The 19,116-nt window shown below is 35.2% G+C and overlaps 1 protein-coding gene across 1 annotated transcript in view; it reads right to left on the bottom strand.

The window, feature by feature from the left end:
- Positions 1-19,116, bottom strand: part of erbb4b (erb-b2 receptor tyrosine kinase 4b) — a 298,426-nt gene that overhangs the window by 93,266 nt on the left and 186,044 nt on the right. Inside the window, exons 4-10 of the mRNA XM_011489669.4 lie at positions 12,454-12,585; positions 9,896-9,961; positions 5,801-5,919; positions 4,332-4,473; positions 1,627-1,740; positions 1,236-1,362; positions 56-129 (exon numbers count right to left, since the gene is read on the bottom strand). Of these exons, the coding sequence (XP_011487971.1) occupies positions 56-129; positions 1,236-1,362; positions 1,627-1,740; positions 4,332-4,473; positions 5,801-5,919; positions 9,896-9,961; positions 12,454-12,585 (774 nt within the window). The remainder of the gene's footprint in view (positions 1-55; positions 130-1,235; positions 1,363-1,626; positions 1,741-4,331; positions 4,474-5,800; positions 5,920-9,895; positions 9,962-12,453; positions 12,586-19,116) is intronic.

Raw genomic sequence — 19,116 nt, forward strand, 5'->3', positions numbered from 1 at the left:
ACAAAAGCTCAAAAGAGTTTGGAGTAAATTCTGGTATTTTAGTTCATGTACTCACCTGTGATTTCCCGAACACTCCGAAAAACATTGAGCTTCTCTGGGTCCAGTGCTTCTATGTTGTGATAGACATCCCTGTCAACGAACGTGGGCCAAAAGGAGGGCAAAGATGAGAACAACTTTGTCTATCATTGCATTTTCTACAACAAGAAGAAAAAAAATCAAATTCTGCAATTTCTATACAACCATTCGTGTTTTAGTTGATGCACGATTACTAAGACCCTTATCTAATTAGCATAATCTAAACTTTCCTTAAAAACACATGGTATTTGACTCGGTTCATGTTTTCTGCCCTGTACCGAATCATCATTCCACTTGGGGCACAAGAAGGCCTTTTGCAGACCACTACAAAATGGCTGCTGCCATTAAATCTCAAAATCACTTTTGGAGGGAAAATATTTGCTATTTTTTAAACTTTATGGTAAGAATAACTAATCTATTGTTATTATTTCTTTTAATGAGCAGTTGCAGTATTTAAAAGAATGCAACACTTGTTGATAAATTAGTCTTTATAACACAATTACAACAGGTTAAAAATGTGTGCAACAAATTAGAGACAGTGGGTAAATAAGGTGCTTTTTTTCCTGAACACCCATGTCTTTTTTTTTCATCTTAAACCAACAACGTTAAGAGCAAAAACATAACAAATCAAAAAAAATATCATAATTGAAACTATCCATATCTTATTGAAGAAATGAAATAGCAAAATATGTTTTTGCCGATTTTATCAAAGCATTTAAAAAAAAAACATCTTAATTCCCCAACATTTGATTTTTTTGTTAATTCTTTGATGTAGGGTTATTACAGGGTTGATAATTAAACTACCAGATAGTGTGTGTTTTATTTCCACCAAATTCAGCTCAAGACTTTACCCACTGGCCTATTAAAGTCCAAACTGAAGACCCTGATCTATTGCTACTGGTTGTTTTGACAATGACCTAACGATCCTTTAAACAATCTGCTTATTTATTTGATTATTTCTTATTTCTTTGATAACCATACTTGTGCGAAAGCATGTGGTTGCTGTTGCACCATTACACAATCTTCAGTAATTCTTTTGCTTCCTTGTTATAAATTTGGCTGGAAGCTACAGTTGCTGGTTTAAGGTTTTGTTTACACATTGAATATTCACACATTTTAGTCCATCATTTATCATTTTTTTGTAAGCTGAATGTTCTCACCCTTTGATTCCAGTGATCAGAAAGACCAAGTTGCCGTTGATTTTGGTGCAGTTAACAAACTTATCAATGTTGCTGGAGTCCACCGTCTGAGCTGCTTGAAGGGTGCCCGTACCTATTCCATCACATGCTAAAGAGCAAACAAATATATATATTTTAAAATATGCGTTTACTAAATATTTCTCAGATGAATTTGCAGTCATAAATCAGGTCATCATTAATGTTTTAAGATTTAAATAAAAAGATAAAGGAACATAGAGAAGACAGCAGAAAAAGAAAAGAAAAAATCAGTACTGACATTTACTCCAAATGTAAAATATCAATTAACATATACATGTATTGTGTAAGTGTTTAACTATTTAAAATGTGTTTTATCCTCTTTTCTTAGATTTACCTTTTGGGCAGATGTCAGTACAAGGGATGCACATCTTAATGTGATTGTCTTCCACCTCCATCTTATTGGTGGGGCATGCTCTTACACAGGAGTTATGGTCCACGACAAAGTTATCTGGGGAAACAAGTCACTGTAAATGTCAAACCCTGATGGCTGCTTTTTGTCGCCATGCAGGAGCACACACTATTTAGGAGGCAGCGGAGTGCAGAAAATCACAAAACCTCAAAGTTACTGTCAACAATAAGCCTCCATATCACCAAGGAGGATAAAATATATTCTGATTTAATTCTGATTTAATTAATTTTATTCTGATTAAATTTATCATGAGAAGCACACAAAAATTGGGACAAAACAATAAAAGAAAAAAGAAGCCATTTTATTTAGGACAATCAATTTATGGTACTTTTTTGTGCCATCTGCCATCATCAAGTCTTACACCAATCCATATTGAAGGAAAATAAAAAAGTCAATAAACAAGACTCTCTTGTTTATTGACTTGCTCTGTTATAATACCCTCACCCGTGGTTGAAAGTGGTGGGTACTGCACCCAAGACTAAGGTAAATAAAAATGCCAGCTCATTTACATTTTACTAAGTGCACTTGTGTAGGAACTGATGTGGGGGACACTATAAGAGGACGGACTGAGAAGGTAGTTGAATGTGATGAGCTAAAATTGAGCTACAGGAAAAGAGCTACAAGAGACTCCTGAATTTTTGGTCATGGCATGCCTTTTCAGACATAACAAATAAGTGTACATGCATTGTAGCTGGATTGCCACTTAGAGTTGGGCTGCTGTTTATTCAATTTGGATGTCCATTCCAAGTTACACTAGTCGAATTTTTTAAAACGCAAGAAAAAGATAATTTCTCCTGGATAATGTTTGGAACTTGTTGGCTTCTCAGATTTATCATATGAGGATAGTGGGGTCTGAATATATTTACTTTAAAAAATGTTTCTTATTCCAGCTCCACAAGTTCTCTGCTCCAAAACCCATTATTCAAATGACTCAGACTCAGCATCAGGACTTTGCAGAGGTGATGAGCTAAAACAAGCAGGAGCAACGGATATGTTAAAACAGGGGTGGGGAACACGCGACTCTCGACCAATAACCATGCGGCTCTTTGCATCTCATATTTTCTATATGCTGTGATTCATTTCCTAGTTTTTCCCACTTAAACCACACTCAAATCTATCAGAGGGTATTACATAATAAAAACATAAATACATATTACATAATAATAAAAGCAATTTGGCAGTGTGGGTTTTGATGCTGCTCCCTACACATAAGTGACCGCCAATCATTTGCGCGCGTTACGTCCAATGCCGGAATAGTGTGGGGACTTGGGGGCTTGCCCCACCTTCAGCCCCTAAAACTCACGGGAAGTGTGGAATCTTGGGTTTAAAACCATGAGTAAGGGGGCTGTGAGCAGAAGTAACATCCATGCTGTTTGGCTGTTTGTCAGTGTATTCAAATAAATAGGCTCTTAAACCGGAAAGGAAGGACATGGAAAGCTCTACAACGCATCCAATTAACTGGCAGCTCAGTGCTTGTTTCCCGTGCTGAGTGATTACAATATTATGATATTCCAGCAATTATCAGCTCGTTATGCAAAAAGTCAATCATTAAATTAAAAAAAAAGTAATAAAATAAATTTTTTTTAATGAAGGTTAAAATTAAATTTATGTTATACACATCTGGAATGTAATGTATTTAATGTGTTTATTGTGAACACCAGAAGGAGGAATGTTGAGATACAGAAATTACCAGTTAAATACTGTTGGATGAAGAGAGAAAGAGAGAAAGAGAGAGAGAGAGAGAGAGAGAGAGAGAGAGAGAAAGAGAGAGAGAGAAAGAGAGAGAGAGAAAAAGAGAGAGAGAAAGAGAAAGAGAGAGAGAGAGAGAGAGAGAGAGAGAGAGAGACAATTTCCTTTAAAATAAAATTACAAATAATTAACACGTTTAGACAACAAAATCTATTGGGTGTCACATCTCTGTCTTGGGCAGGTATACCTGTCTGTGTCTTCATTTGTGGTACCAAGATGTTTACTATCATTTGTCCAGACCCAATTCCCCGGATTAAAATTTTTCCCAGTTTAGATGTTTTTGGTTTTTAGGTTAGGCCTTCTGTTTGGATTAGAAAACCTAGAAGCTGCAGACAGTAGACATTGCACACCACTTTAGCTTAAAACTGCCAACTTCTAGCAGACCCAGTGGTTACTTTAGACTGATGTCGATAGGATCTGGGTTCCTCCTGTGGCTTGGTGGGGGGTGCTGTTAATGATCATTAACCACATACACCTGTGACTCATTACCACCATGTAGTAGGCTCTATCTGACTGCTCATCTCTTCACTTATAGCTAGTCTGACAGCCTACCGCATGTGGTACACAGCAAGCCAAATCTAAACTAAAGATCTTTCCAGGGTTCTCCACCAGTCTTTGATTTTTATATCCGTCAAAGAATCACCCAACCATGCCTGTTTGTCTGTTGTAGTGGGGTTTAGAGGAGATCTGCATGATCTCTAGTTCCATGACACTTTAATTTTGTTGTATTAAGCATGAAACAACGGTAAGTATTTGTTGAGTGAAAACAGATTTGTTGCCAATTCACCAAACTCCACAAAAAGCAACATAACTCCCTTCTAACCCCAAATTTTAAGAGTTGACACAATAAATTTCATTGTCTCAAATACAGCAGGACTTACGTGGACACTTTTTGACGCAAAACGCTCCGTAGGTGTATCTTGCACTAGGGTTGTGCTCCAGTTGGAAGGTTGTAGGATTGTAGAAAAATGGCTGAGGACACTGGGTAACACAAGCCCCACTGTCGTTGAAGTTTGTGCAGGCCTGAAAACATACACAAAAATGTAAGTATCAACCATAAAAGGATATTTTCAGTCAGGAGTCATTCCCAAGGTTATTTTACCCATTGAAGCACAGCACAGTTGTTTCAATGGTGATTAAAATCTGTCAGTGCTAAAGTAACTGTGAACCTGTATAAGCAGGTAAAAAGTAATAATAACTATTTAATTATAACAAAAAAAAAAGTCACAAAGAAAGCATCTTTTTTAGTTGTTTTTTTGTTTCAAATAAAAAATTAAAAAAGTTTCATCTAAAATTTTCTTTTAATGCTTAATTTTTATGTAAAAGAAAAAAAAAACAGTGAAACATGTCATGTCTAATTTTTGCATCACATGATTGTCTCATATATTAAGAAAATATAATATGATTGTAATATAAAATACGTTTTTTTTAAAATAAATCTATAATTAACAAAGATAAACACATTAAAAAAAAGTCTAGATGTCCTAGGTGTTTTGCCAAAAGTTTGGATTGTATTTTGCAAGAAAATACTTGTAAACAAAAACTTATATGAAGAAGTACAAGTTGTATTAGTGACGTAAAGATTTTGAAGTAATTGCAACTGTAACTGCAAGAAAACAAGAAGCTATGTTGTGTAGACGTGTGTAGAAATGTAAAAAAAAAAAACAACAACACGATTTTGCAATAACAGTTTCCATTAAATCATAATTATGTGAATAACCAAACAAACTCACACGATAAGTCATTCAAAAATGTGCAGAGGGATGTGAACAAGGATTAATAGCAGATGCGTTCAAATTTCTGCCACGGAGCTAGCCTTTATTAACATCTATTAAAGGAGACGTCAGCATCTTATTCAGGCCATGGAGCGGCTGAAACGATTTTGGAAAATCCTGGTTGGTGATTTTACACCAACCAGTGTAAAATCACTGGTTGGTGTAAATCATTATTGGGTCAAATAATCCTGCATGACTTGCTCAACTTTTATTAAGCTGTGTGATACTGTGGGACCCCTTGTGGCGCCCGCTCTGCAGTACAGTTGTACAGTACAGCTGTACTGTTCCTACCAAGAAGCACATTGCCATCACAATCTATTTAACTCATTCCATTTGAAAAAACGGTTTGCGTTGCAGTTTTGCGAAATATGTCAATTTCGACATGCCTAAAAATCACCTCCTCCAATAGCAAAAACTTTCTTTAAATAAATGCAAGCTTTATCGAATTTGTCGTTTCCATTAAGGAAATTTAATTATCGCAAATCCAATTTGCGCATTTTCATATTCCATGCAAAGGTAGCTTTAAAGTTTATTTAGGTATTTTTTTGTTTGTTTGTTTGTTTGTGTCTACTTACAAAGCAGTCTGTGTCCTTTGGTCCAAAGCAGCCTCCTGCACATTCGCGATGGCAGCAGTCGCTAACGTAGGGCCCAGAGCAGCGTCCATCACATTGCTCAGCACACACCGTTTTTGTTACTGCAGAATGAGAAAAAAAACAAGATTATATTGTATCACAAATTAACAATTAACACAAAGAATCAGCTGACTAGATGGAGTTTATTTTACGTGCCACATAACATTATTTTACAGATGGTTGTGATGACACAGGTGGAGAAAACTAAAAGCATAGTTTTAATCCTTCCTCTTCTGTGGATGGGGGATCTGGATGAATGTGAAGTGATTTCATTGCAAAAACCATAAATTTGTTCATGGTAAAACGTTGAGAAAAATTAGCAAGTATGTGGAATGATGAACGACACTAAAAAGTTGTCTATAATTTATTCTGGGAACACTCTTGTCAGTAGAGAACATGGACCAATTTGTCACTGTCTATTCTCTGACAGTGGTGTGCGGTAGGTAAAGCTGTTCTACTGAACTGTATTGGACAGAGATGACAAAGTTTTCATCTAAATTCTCCAACCCACACCATATTCCTAATGACTAGATAGTGCTTGCACTGCTTGATGGATAGTCATAAATGCTTGGCTTCTGCATTACTCTGGCTGGATGCGTGTTGCATGTAAAGTTATAGCTACAGCCTTTTTGTCCTGCTTTCTAAGTGTCATCAATCATGTTCATTGTGTGCTGCTTAAGGTCTCAACTTGGATGCGACACATGTCCAAGTCTTCCTTGCAAATTTATTGCAATCATAAGGGTTGCCATATGCCTGTGTCAATCTTTTTTTTTTTTTGGATCCGTATGATCATTTCTCAGTGGACAGCATGACAAATAAACATCAACAACTGATAAGATGGAAAGGTTAAGTGTCGGAAGTAAAAAGAAGTAATAAACTTGCCATCCCCCTTGTGTGAATGTAAGCTGCTAAGGAGAAAATTACCAGGAATAGCAGCAATCGTAAATCATTACAAAGCTGGTAAGTGAAACTACGTGTTTTACTCAGTGCAGGCTCATGCGTTTTTGCTAGATGGCGGTTTTTCAGTTTCGCCATTGCTCTGATGAGATACTATCAGTAAGACAGATATAAACAACGGGCAAGTCACATAACAAACATGCAAACTCACTCACACACTTCACCCCTGCGCCTAACACACCATCAGTGGAATTCCATTAACGGTGCCTGGGTTAAAATGAAATGGCCTGCTTTATTCAAGAGACACTCTGTCAAACAAATTACTTTGCCAAAGAGAGGCAATGCTGTTTATCAGTTTGGCTTTAAAACTTCCACTTTAAGAAAAAGAAAAAAAAATCTGCTTGGTGACAACAAATGCAGAAGGAATCCATCTCATGAAATATGCCTGGAAGCTTTCATTTGAACAGGCTGTGGACAGCAGCATCAGTCAAAGCAGCGACTGCCTCTCAGCTTTACACTTTTACGCTAACAGATTCTTCTTTTCTGCTTCTGTTGTGCAAGAGAAACTCCCAAATAAAACTGTGAGTGAGAACTCCACTCCTTCTAGGAAAATTTTTATCGTCTCATAAATGTGAGTGGCTTCTTTTACTTTTATTGAGATGAAATGTGCAGATTTGTAGCGGATGAGGTGCAGTCAAAGGTAAAACTCCAGTTAGAGATTTACAATTTTACACACACAATCCATTGTTAATTACCTTGGATCACATGAAGGCTTATATTATTTCTGCCAAAAGTGCCTTTTGTTGTATTTCAAGTCTGCACTCCGTACTGTCTTTTAAAACCGGATGTCAAAATGTCAAACCAGTGTGTTTGTGATGCAACTTTCTCTTCATTACACAGGTAACAAAGTATCTGTGTAGTAAACCACTATAAATTGTCCATGTGCTGCATGTCTGGTCAACAGTGCAAAGGCAGGTTTTTCAGAGGCCTCTAAACGTAAGGGCATAAAGGCAAAAAAAAACTTCTGATATTTCTCTTTTTCCCAGTGAAGATGGTATCCTACAATGACTAGGATGCAAGTTTTGGCACTCTTACAAAATGATTAAGTCACTTTAATCGAAAATAACAATTAAAAAAAAAACTATCAGTATTGTACGGTTGCCCCTGAAATGCAAATCAGACTAACAAATCATTCAATGGCAAAAAAAAAAAGTTTAAGTTCAGAACGGCAAAACAAATAATAAAAAAAACATTATATTTTGGAAATCCAAACAAAATTCCAGAAACCAAAAAACAATTCCAAATGAAATAAAAATGCATTTCCCGGAAATTAAAAAAGAAATGTTAAAAAATGAAACACAAATACTGTGGGAGATCGCTGATTGGAGAATGATGTATGATTTGTCCGCATAATAAAATAAGTTTTTTGATTAACACATTTTTTGATTTGAAAAATGTCATCAACCGATCAGCGATCTCCAATAATACCCACCTTTTCCGGTTTTCATAAAAAAGAAAGACATTTCAAAAAATAAAAGTAATTTCCAAATATTAAAAAAAATTGTTTTTTTATGGTCAAGTAATTTACTGATGTGATTTGCACTTCAGGGCCACCAAAGTATTAGAACTTTAATTTCCACAAGACTTTAAAAATATACCCTTCAGGCTATAACCATTGTTGGATCCAACTCACTCGGTTCCATCAGAGTGAAGCTCTGACAGGCACATGGTTCCAGTGAGCAGACAAACACAGCATCTTAGCTAAAACCCCTTTTGTTTTGTTTTTCTCATTTAAACTGTACAAGATATTTGCATTTTAAAGAGGGGGTGTAGTGGCTAAAGGATGTATACAGTACTGCAAATTAGTAGTAATTTTGACATTTCAGTCAAAATGAGGTTCAGTGCAAATATTCTAGTCATTACAATTATTCAAGCTTTGTTTTCTCTAAATTGTTTTAAATTTGGCTACAAGTTTAAAACTGTTTTTATTTTTAGCTTTTTGATTTAAGACATCTTCTTAATCATAAACAGATGTCTTTAAAGCAAATACAGTCAGGACCATACATATTTGGACAGAGACACATTTTTTCTAATTTAGTTTCTGTACATTACCACAGTAAATTTGAAATAAAACAACTCAGATGCCGTTGAAGTGCAGACTTTCAGCTTTTTTTCCATGGGTTGAACAAAAAGATTGCATAAAAATGTGAAATGGCATCTGAGTTGTTTTATTTATTTATTTTATGTGGCCCTCGTGAGCATAAAAGTTTTTAACTTCTGAGAATCAAAAATTCAAATTGGTGTGTATTTATTCATATATAGGGGGAATTGGACTTGAAATATGGGATTGAGCAACTATACATTAGGACTTAAACACTGTCCATGTAACCTAACCTGACAGATTCAAATTTTAAAGGATTTATGCTAGAGTAACAAGCAAACATGTTTTCTATGCAACTGTAATTGTCACTTTAAAAAGTTTTAGTGAATAAATAATGAATTATTTAACACTATATTTATTACATGTATAAGTTATATCTGGCCCTTTTGAGGACAACCACTATGCTGATGTGGCCCTCGGTGAAAATGAGTTAGACACCCCTGTCTTATATAATTGCTTTTGAAAGCCTGTGCCTACAGGTGACTAAACTGCAAATGCTTTCAAGAATTCTAAAAGTAGTAAAATCAAAACTGTAAAGGTGATAAATGGTCTGTGTTATATGACTTTTATAAAAAATAGCCTGTTATCTCTGCTGTTTATTCACAATTCCATTTGAATTATGCTGTATTAAGCTAATGTGTACATTGAAAAAAAATCCACTGTTTTACATACTTAGTTAAATGATGCATAAAGAAATAGCCACAGCCTCTTTAATTTATATTATTATAGGGATCATATTTTGTATTTAACTTATTTTTTGGTTTTGTATATCACATCTTAGTTTGGTACATAAGTAAATATAAGCTTAAAACTTATAATTATTTTTTTATTTTATTTGTTTTGGACCATGTTTAAGGATTTTATCAACTGAATTATTGCCAATAAACAAACAAACAAAAAAAATTACAACTTAAATTTAAGTCATTATACCTTAACTTAGAGATTACTAAGCGCTCTTGATGTGCTATTGATGTACTTACAGCTTTGACACTGGTTGTCCTTTGGCCCCCAGCAGCGTCCGTTGCAGGAGCGATGGCATTTTGGGCCTGCGTACAATTTCAAAGAAAATTGTTATTTGTATTTCGTCTAAAAGCTGCAGAAATCTAATTTAAAAAATAAAATAAAAACTACATAATTGCTCAAACTTTAATGAAACTTTAAAAAAAACAGAAATGGGGTTGAACTACTTTACAGTCTTTTCTATTTAACTAAAAGAAATGACTTTAAGGGCACAAATAAAACATTTTTTGATCAACAGTAAGTGCATGTTTAAATTTGGTTGTGTTCAATTCCATTTAGTTAGCTAGAAATGTAAGATTCCATGAATCTGTATAAATGTATGTTGCTCTCTGTTAGTACAAAATAATTACCAGCATTACAATCTGTGAAAATATAAAAAAGTCAAGCAAAAGTGCATCTGCTTAGCCTGCTGTATAATTAATTTCATAATGGTGATATTTTGCTTTCACAAATTGAAATACCTGCATTTTTCCCAGTTGTTTCCACTTATTTGTGTAAATTGTTTTTTTTTTGTTGTTTTAACCATTATATTTCTTTACCATTTTTATTTAGTTAATCTACTTTGTTGCCAGATCTCAATTGTTTACACTAACTTGGATACGTTTTTTCACAATTAAGGACAACAGAGAAGCAAATCCCAATATTGTCCCCTCAGAGCTATACCTCCCTTATGGCTTTTTTGGATTTTTAAAGGACTTAATTGACTTGATAGTAATTGACTGGAGAAGCGAGACTGGATAAGAGTGAAAGTGCCATCCTCTGTCCGTCAGCCTCTCCAGATGAGAGCTATTAGCATTGGACTAGCTCTCTTGCCCCATGTGAGCCTCTTCATCTTCACTCCTCCTCTTCTTCCTCATTTGTGAGTCCCTACTACACATTTCCTCTCTTTCATCTTTTGCCCAACCATCATTAATTAATCCTCCTCATCTTTCCATCTAGCTCTTTTTCTTCATCTTTGCCTGACCCTTTTTTTCTTGTTTGTCCAGTTTGTTTGTTCTTTTTGGCAGTTTAACAGGAACTCAAATAACTTTTTTTTTAACAATAAACAAAAGGGAAAATTGTGATAATGTAAATGCAAGCTGGTGATAAATGTTTGCTTGATCTTTTTTTCCCCCCTTTTTCTAAAGAAAACCGATGAACAAAATTAAGCGAGGATGTGAATAAGTTAGAAACAGAACCAAATGTAAATATCTTATCTCCAAAACTCAAATAGTAATGATTTCCTCTGTTATTAATTAGAAGTTTGAAGACCTCTGATCCTTCGGTGGAGAAACAGGATTTGCATCAGAGTTACAGTCGATCCCAGACCAATAAGGCTGCGTGGAGGAGAGTAATTGAGCAGAACATCAATGCAATGAGTTAATATGCATCTGAAGCCTTCATCGAGTGTGAGAAAATATCCAACAACATTTGCTGACTGCTGGGAGGTTCTGCTTCATGGCAACAATATAGTTTATGGCTAAATTCCAAGAAAAGGACGACGCTGAACAAAGGGAGAAAAAACATCCGACGAAAATATCAACTTTTTCAGTTTTGAAGAGAGGGGGAAAAAAAGGAAACGCATTTGAAATAACTTCAACATTTCAAATAAAGGGGATAGTTTGTGAGGATGATTAGTCAAGGACAGAACAGAAATAGATCATTTAATTTTACATTTATTCTTTTCTTTAATGTAAAGCAGAACATCTCAACCTACCACCTCCTAACAGATTAGGGGTTTTTACAACATAACATTACGGGTTCATAAGCACAATCTTCCATCCCACTACAAGTTAGTTTTTATTTTCCATCTAGCTGTTGCCAATATCTTTTTTTATATCATAATATAATAGTCCTTTGCTGTTTAAACTGTGACTTTTTATAGGGCATTAAACAGGATATTTAATGAAGTCTTTTTTGGATTTTGGTCTTTTAGGTAATCCCATTTTGACAGTAAGAACAAATAAAAATATGTCTGATGATTTTTCTCTTAGTTTTTTTGTTTAAAAAAAAGGATTTATGTCTTTCAACAATACTGTAGAATGTTTCAGAAGTTTACGTGTTACTGATTAGATTCTTTTCTATATTTGGTTTTCTTTTATTCTCTTTTATTCTAAATGTGAATTTTATTTTTTAAATGTGTGTTTGCATGGATATGTACTTTTAAATGACCAAAATGATCCTTATTTAAATGCAAAATAGATTTGTAACAGTTTATTTTAAGAATACCAAAAGAGAAACAATATAATGTGTTCATAATGGAAAAAAACAAAAAATAAAAGAGGAATGGAAAGTCTTAAACAAAATCAGATTTGAAAAAATATATATTTATTAATAATTGGCAAAACATTTACAAAATAGCTAACATTAAAAAAATATAGCACAAGAGGCATTTTAAGTCAAATCCAGATATCTTCCAGAGATTCAGAGATTGACATTAAATCACTTGTTGCACTGAATTCCTTTGCAGTCAAATATTTAATAATGTATCTTTCCCTTAAATAGGTCATCTATGTGTATCATTGTATTTGTAACTCACATGTGACACTGCTGTTGGTAGGCACAACTACGGGATGGAACCCTGGGTTTTTCACTATGTCCTGCCAGTGGATTGTGTCCGCATGGCAGAGGAACTTGTTCTGGTCAACGTACACTCCTCCGTAAAGAATCTCTGGAAAAGAGCAAAAACAAAATCAATGCAGATGCACAGACAACTGTGAGGGGGATTTGTTTAGTCCCAGTGTGAAGCTGAAGTGGAGATTTAAAACAAAACCTAACCATGTGGGTCACTTGACATGAAGATGGTTGCTGTGAGGAGCAAAAAGCTAGCCACCATTGATGACACTCCAACCTCCTAACTTATTCTTTTGCTGTGAGCACACAAAATCGATTGTCCTGCACGCATCATCCCAGCACTAAAATCAATCAGGGATTAAAACTCCAATAGGATCAATTCATTTGTAATTGTTTTTTTGTTTTTTTTTATTATCATCGTGATGATGCATCATCATACTATGCATTGGCTTGTCAGACCAGTGATCATGAGGCTTAGAGGAAGGATTGATTACTTAATCCTACTTTCTCACGCACACACATTGACTGGACACAGAAGGTGGCTTAAATTGTTATTGTTGAGCTGGAGTTCAGACAAAGCTCAGTCTGGATTTTTCTATGAGACACAGGGTAAAAAGAAAAACAACGCTGAAAAAAAGGCTAAAAGCCACAAAATGAGGTGAGATACGAAGACTAAGTTAAGCCCTGTGGCAGATTTGCATATTTTACAGAGCTTGTGTGTTCTTTATCTCTATACAAACAGATTACTAGAGCAGGGCTGAAACTGAGATGCACAATCATACACAAAACATCCCCACAACCACTGCACAGAACCAGCCAGAATGTCGTCACACCAAACCTCTAATGATCTTCCTTGAATAATACAGAAGGCAGTGCTGCTTTACCTACCACAGGTCTCTTTCTCCATCTGTTTTTCTGAATTTGCATTTAGGTACAGAGGAGAAATTACGTCTGTTTGTCACCACAATAGGCTCATCTAAGAAGATGCTATATCTCACAATCAAACTGTTTTCACTGCAGGATTCTGTCAACACAGGAAGGGACTGGGTAAATGAGCAGACACAGGAAATAACTCATGACAAAAAGTGCCAACAGGAATAAATACTGCTCTAAAAAGCATAAATAATGTAAGCTGTCCAACAATTACAAAAGCTTATCTTGGCTCTGTGTATTGTAATTGATGATTTGGACACATGCCCATAGAGTGTAAACACCTTGTTAGCTTTTTTTTTCTGGTATGTTTTCATGCATCTAATGAGGAATAAATCAATATAATTACTAGCTAACAAAACAATCTATATGAAGTCAGCAAAAGGAGAAAATGAACTATTTTTATTAAAAAAAAAGACAATGGGTAACCTATATGTGTGGTTGTTTCACGAAATTACATGATTTTTCTTGTTATATTTGTATTATAATTTACTTAAAGGGATATCTAAATGAGGATGCAATTATTCAACCTTTTAATTCCATTTTAGTTTAAGATTTTTTGAGTTGTATTTTATTTCCATGTATATGTATATATATATATGTGTGTGTGTTAAAATGAAGTTTGACAATGTATGTAGATTGACTACCTTATATTGGGTGTGCAGATAGACATAAATACCAGGAAGAGGAACACTGCTGCAAAACTGTACACGTTAATGATGTAAATCCATTGTAGTTCACTGCATCAGCACAATGTCTGGGTAAAAAGGGACTCAAACCAGTAGTAGTAGGAGAGTATTGGAGAGACAAAATGAGATAATGAAATAATTTAGATTTCACCAAGTGTTGTCTGTGAGAAGACTGTCCAAATTTATCAAAGAGAGGGAGGGAAAATGAAGCAACAAGCTGTAAGGCTTCCTTTTTTTTCTATTACTCCTTTTAACAAAGGGAAGACTGAACAATCCTTTCTGAAAGGCTCTGCACTTTCACCTACAACTGCAGCATTTAAGATACTGCAACTGAGTGCAACCAAGTAGCTGGTAAGTAGTTAGTAAGAGAAACATTTATATAGAAAAAAAGAGAAAGTTGTTTGTGTGTCTATTTTAAATTGCATGAAAACATTCATGATGATTTCTGTGTCTTGATCAAACTCTAAAAGATTCTGGATGTCTTTACACGTTTTATTTTCCACTACTTTGCACAAAGATTTAAGATGAGACCCCATACATTTGCATTAAGGCCAAAAAAAGTTGCTTGAATACTGCAGCAACTCAGCCACCAAGTGGTAGGCCACATAAATGGATGGAGAGGGGTCAGCGGATGCTGATACATTTCCGATTGCATTGTGCTGAGTGTAAAATTTGGTGGAGGAGGGATTATGGTGTGGGGTTGTTTTTCAGGATCTGGGCTTAGCCCCTTAGTTCCAGTGAAAGGAACCCGGAATGCTTCAGAATACCAATTCCATGCTCCTGACCTTGTGGGAACAGTTTGGAGCAGGCCCCTTCCTCTTTCAACATGACTGTGCACAAAGCAAGGTCCATAAAACATGGATGATAGAGTGCGGTGTGGATGAAGTTGACTGGCCTGCACTGGCCTGCACAGAGTCCTGATCTGAACCCGATAGAACAACTTTGGGATAAATTAGAACAAAGAATGAGATCCAGGCCTTATCCACCAACATCAGTGTGTGACCTTACCAATGTGCTTTAAGAAGAATGGTCAAAGATTGCTACAAACACACTCCTCAACCTTGTACACAGCCTTCCCAGAAGAATTGAAGCTGTAATGGCTGGAAAAGGTGGACCCACACCATATTGGACTCTATGGGTTAGGAATGGGATGGCACTTCAGGTGATATGTGAGTCAAGGCAGGTGAGACAATACTTTTGGTAATATTGTGTAAAGCAAGGTAGAAACGGGTTCTATAAGTAAAAGCCATTTCTGCGTCATAAACTTTTCTTCCGGTTATAGCAATTGGTATGATTTCTGTATTAAGTGTTTGAAACCATCAAAGTTGCTTCCTTTGTAGTTGATATGGGAAGTTGTAGTTCCACCAGGGCCACTGGTGGCACATGTGGCTTAAGGACATAGTTCATGGATCTTTTCTGTTTTACACTTAAAAATGTATGATGTTTTCCATGACTTCTCATTTTCCAATTAATTTATATAAGACAATGAATAATAAAAAAGCTTTAGATGGGAATATTTTGTTATTTTTTTAATTTACTAACAAATGGGTTGGACTGTTGTAGATCATCACTGATAGTGGCTTGATGATGGGCCCAGTGACAAACTCAAGTAGCAAAAACTTTAAAATAAACATGCGTTTTATAGTAATGCTTTGTTGCTGTTGTCAGTGGCTTTCTCTGATCTAATGGCAAATATTTAAATCAAACTAATTGATGACTTACGTTTTACAAACTGTTGCAATTGATAAATCTTCCCAAGTTTTTACACCGGTACCACATTAAGTATTTCCCACAATACTCTTTGAGACAATAACAAATATATTCCAATTTCTTTATTTTTAATCAATTAATATGTTTTCCTTGAAATTAAATTACTTTTTCAGAGAATGCTTTTGAGTGTAAAGAACCGAAAAAGAAAAAGGGGACCAATAAAAAAAAGACGAAGGGGATTCTCAGTCAGGGAGAAAGTCAAATGAAATACAATTGTCATTAAGAATGACTTAATGATGAAAGCCGTGTGTTGACGTGGTGGAATTAATACAAAATATAATTAAAAGTATTAATTTCATCACAACATGACATGAGATAAAGGATATATTTGAGAATGTGACGTTGCAATGGTGAATAAAACATTTAAATGACAAATTTTATATAACCGCATATGAAAAACTAAACAAAGCTAAGCTATGTAAAAAGAAAGCTAAGTGGAGATGAGAAAAAACAAGATCTGTCCAGTTTTCACCCGTGCTGCATAAAAACTTTATCGATCGAACAATCGATTGATAGATACATTTGTTTTCATCTTTTGTGAATGATAAGTGAATCAGAGGCAAAAAAAAAGCTAAATAACCCATCTTATCTTCATAACTATTTCGAAGCTAAGTAGAAAAAAAATTCAGCAACTCTTAATAGAATCGGCAGTAATAATAAATTCTATGGTTTATTAAAGATTAATTATCAACAACAAATATGAATTCATTTTTTGGTGGAAAATTTTACTCCCAAAGAGAATTGGGATAGTTCTAGTAAGAAACATCCATTTTCCTTTTGACACATGAAGATGAGTACATCTCACAAATATCTGAAAGTTTGAATTAAAATTTTAATGCTTGGATATGCTGGGAACAGAATATCAGTGATATTTGGATTCAAAGCTCAAAAACTATCACAAAATCCAGAGCCCATCCCAGCTGACACCAAGGGTTAGAAAAGAGTTGAGAAAACTCACTGTAACTCCTCGTCTCAGTACAGTTACATTAGTTTTTCAAGAACCATCATAGATTCATAGAGCAGCATAATTTAATTTCTGCTAAAAGGCTCTACCTAAATCAAATTAATGACACGTAGATCAGAAAAGAACAAAGAACCAAATACACAAGTCAAAAAGTTCAGTGAAAAACGTTAATTTTTACTACTACTCAGTAGTGTGGAAAATGTAGTCTGTCCGAGCTGAATCCAGTTGCTAAATCAGAGGAGGTAAATAAACTCTAGAATGATTTGGCAATGATAGTCATGGTTCTGATAAAATGTTTAAAAGGTCTATTTCGGAGCAAACAAAAAAAAACATTCAAATGTAAATTTTGTCAGCAAAGCAAAATAAGAACAAGTTTCTGCAGTAAGATTTTTAGTTTTACCGAAACTATTTAACACCAGAGATGTCGTTGGCGACACCTGTATGACACACGCCCTTTGACACACATTGTGTATCTCCGAATGTTGACACGATCAACACAAGGCAGATGATTCTGCCATGAAGAAAAAACAACTTTTCATATAGTATTTGCACTGGAATTACAATAATTGTGTAAATGTTTTAAGAGTCATGGTAGTCGAAAAAATGTAAGCAAAGGGTTGACGGGTTGACAGAACATACCGGTACTTGAAATAGGCAATGACTAACAAAAATGTGACTTAAGAACCCATTAAAAGAACCACCGTCTCCACCACTCATGGTCTAGCTGCACTGCCTTTGGACATGAAGGAAATATACAAAACATGTTTTTGATATCTAAAGTACATTATAATGGACAACAGTTTAATTGGCTCCCTACTGGCACTTTAACTATTAACATTTTTTTTTTTCCTCTAGCCTCCTTCATAAGTATAAGGATAAATAAAACCTGCATCTTATTTAATACATTCAATAATGTGCAAAACCCATGCCAGCATTGCTTCGATTAAAAGAAATTGCTTGGCTGTATTTGCTGGCGGAGCAGCTGATGACCAGTGGGAGACAAGCAGTTAAATCTTGACAGGGATTGTTTAGTGGGTGGAGAAAATGTGTTAATTAGTTTGTTCAGATTGCTATGGCTAATTTTTCTGAAATGCCCCCCATTCCTCCTGAATATTCCCCAGAGCAACTCCGAGCATCTCTGAGTGGGTATTTAGCTTCAAAAGTTGTAACAGTCTTCAATATCAGGCTGCATGACCATTGGAGGAAAACACTATGAAATTTGGGAAGGCAGAACAAATGCATGCAAGCAATTATTTTGATGGTAAGTGCTTGGTGCACTTTTTTCCCCCTTTATTGTTATGTGAGGATGAAGTTGATTAATAATAGGAGGAGAATGGTAAACCAGTGATTAGAGAAAATCTACAGTGAAGTTGCTGTAAGAGTGAAGCAATATGTGCCAAGTGGACTGTTAAATGAAGAAATATGTAGGGCAAAAGAAAAAAAAAAATCACAATTTAAGATGGGAATATTGTATATTTCCCAAAGGTTTTTACTGTTCTGGATTTAAGTCGATTTAAGTGAAGCTGTCTTTTGTCAACACGAGGTAGAAAATGTTAAATTTAAAGTCCTCCTCTGATGACGATCATGCTTTTAGAGTTTTTGAATACGTGTGGCATTTTTTTAAATGAAAGAGAACAAATGTAATTAAAAAAATCAATTCATTTTTGCATTTCTGAGTACTGAGTACTAAATTTGCTGTCAGTTGAACTGTCTCAAAGACGTTTTTTTAGAATTAATGAGCCGTTGTGATGTCACACATGCGCATTGCTCAAGCTCCCTGCGTGCATGAGCACAGGTGCGGGAGAAGAGAAGACGGCACATTGCTACATTTCTCGCACATATTTTAAGTGTGTCCAAGGCTGGATTTTGTCGTTGGTCGTACGTATTTAAATTTAAACTAGCTGTCACGCATCTATGTGCATGAAATGGGTTCTCCACATTTGTATTCTTTCTCTAATCGAGCTGGAAGGCTTACTGTCCCGCATTAACCATATACGTAGAAATTGAAACTCTGTTTCTCTTCAACTCTAGTCTAAACGGGGAAACAACTTCCATTTACACAATAAAACAAATAAACAAACTATAAATAGTACAGGCTATAAATAGTAGAAAAAAATAACGTGACCGTAAAAATGAGAAAAAAATAAAGTGACTGTAGTTTAGTTCCTGGAGGACTGGTGAAGGTGCAGTTAGTGCTGATGAGGTCGATGACGTGTATATGTCAGGGTTCAGCAGAGCAGCGGGGCAACGGGGCAACAAGAGGGGAATGGGGGCA

The sequence above is a fragment of the Oryzias latipes genome, chromosome 21, assembly GCF_053564925.1.
Source record: "Oryzias latipes strain Hd-rR chromosome 21, Olatipes_Hd-rR_3.1".
Taxonomy (NCBI): domain Eukaryota; kingdom Metazoa; phylum Chordata; class Actinopteri; order Beloniformes; family Adrianichthyidae; genus Oryzias; species Oryzias latipes.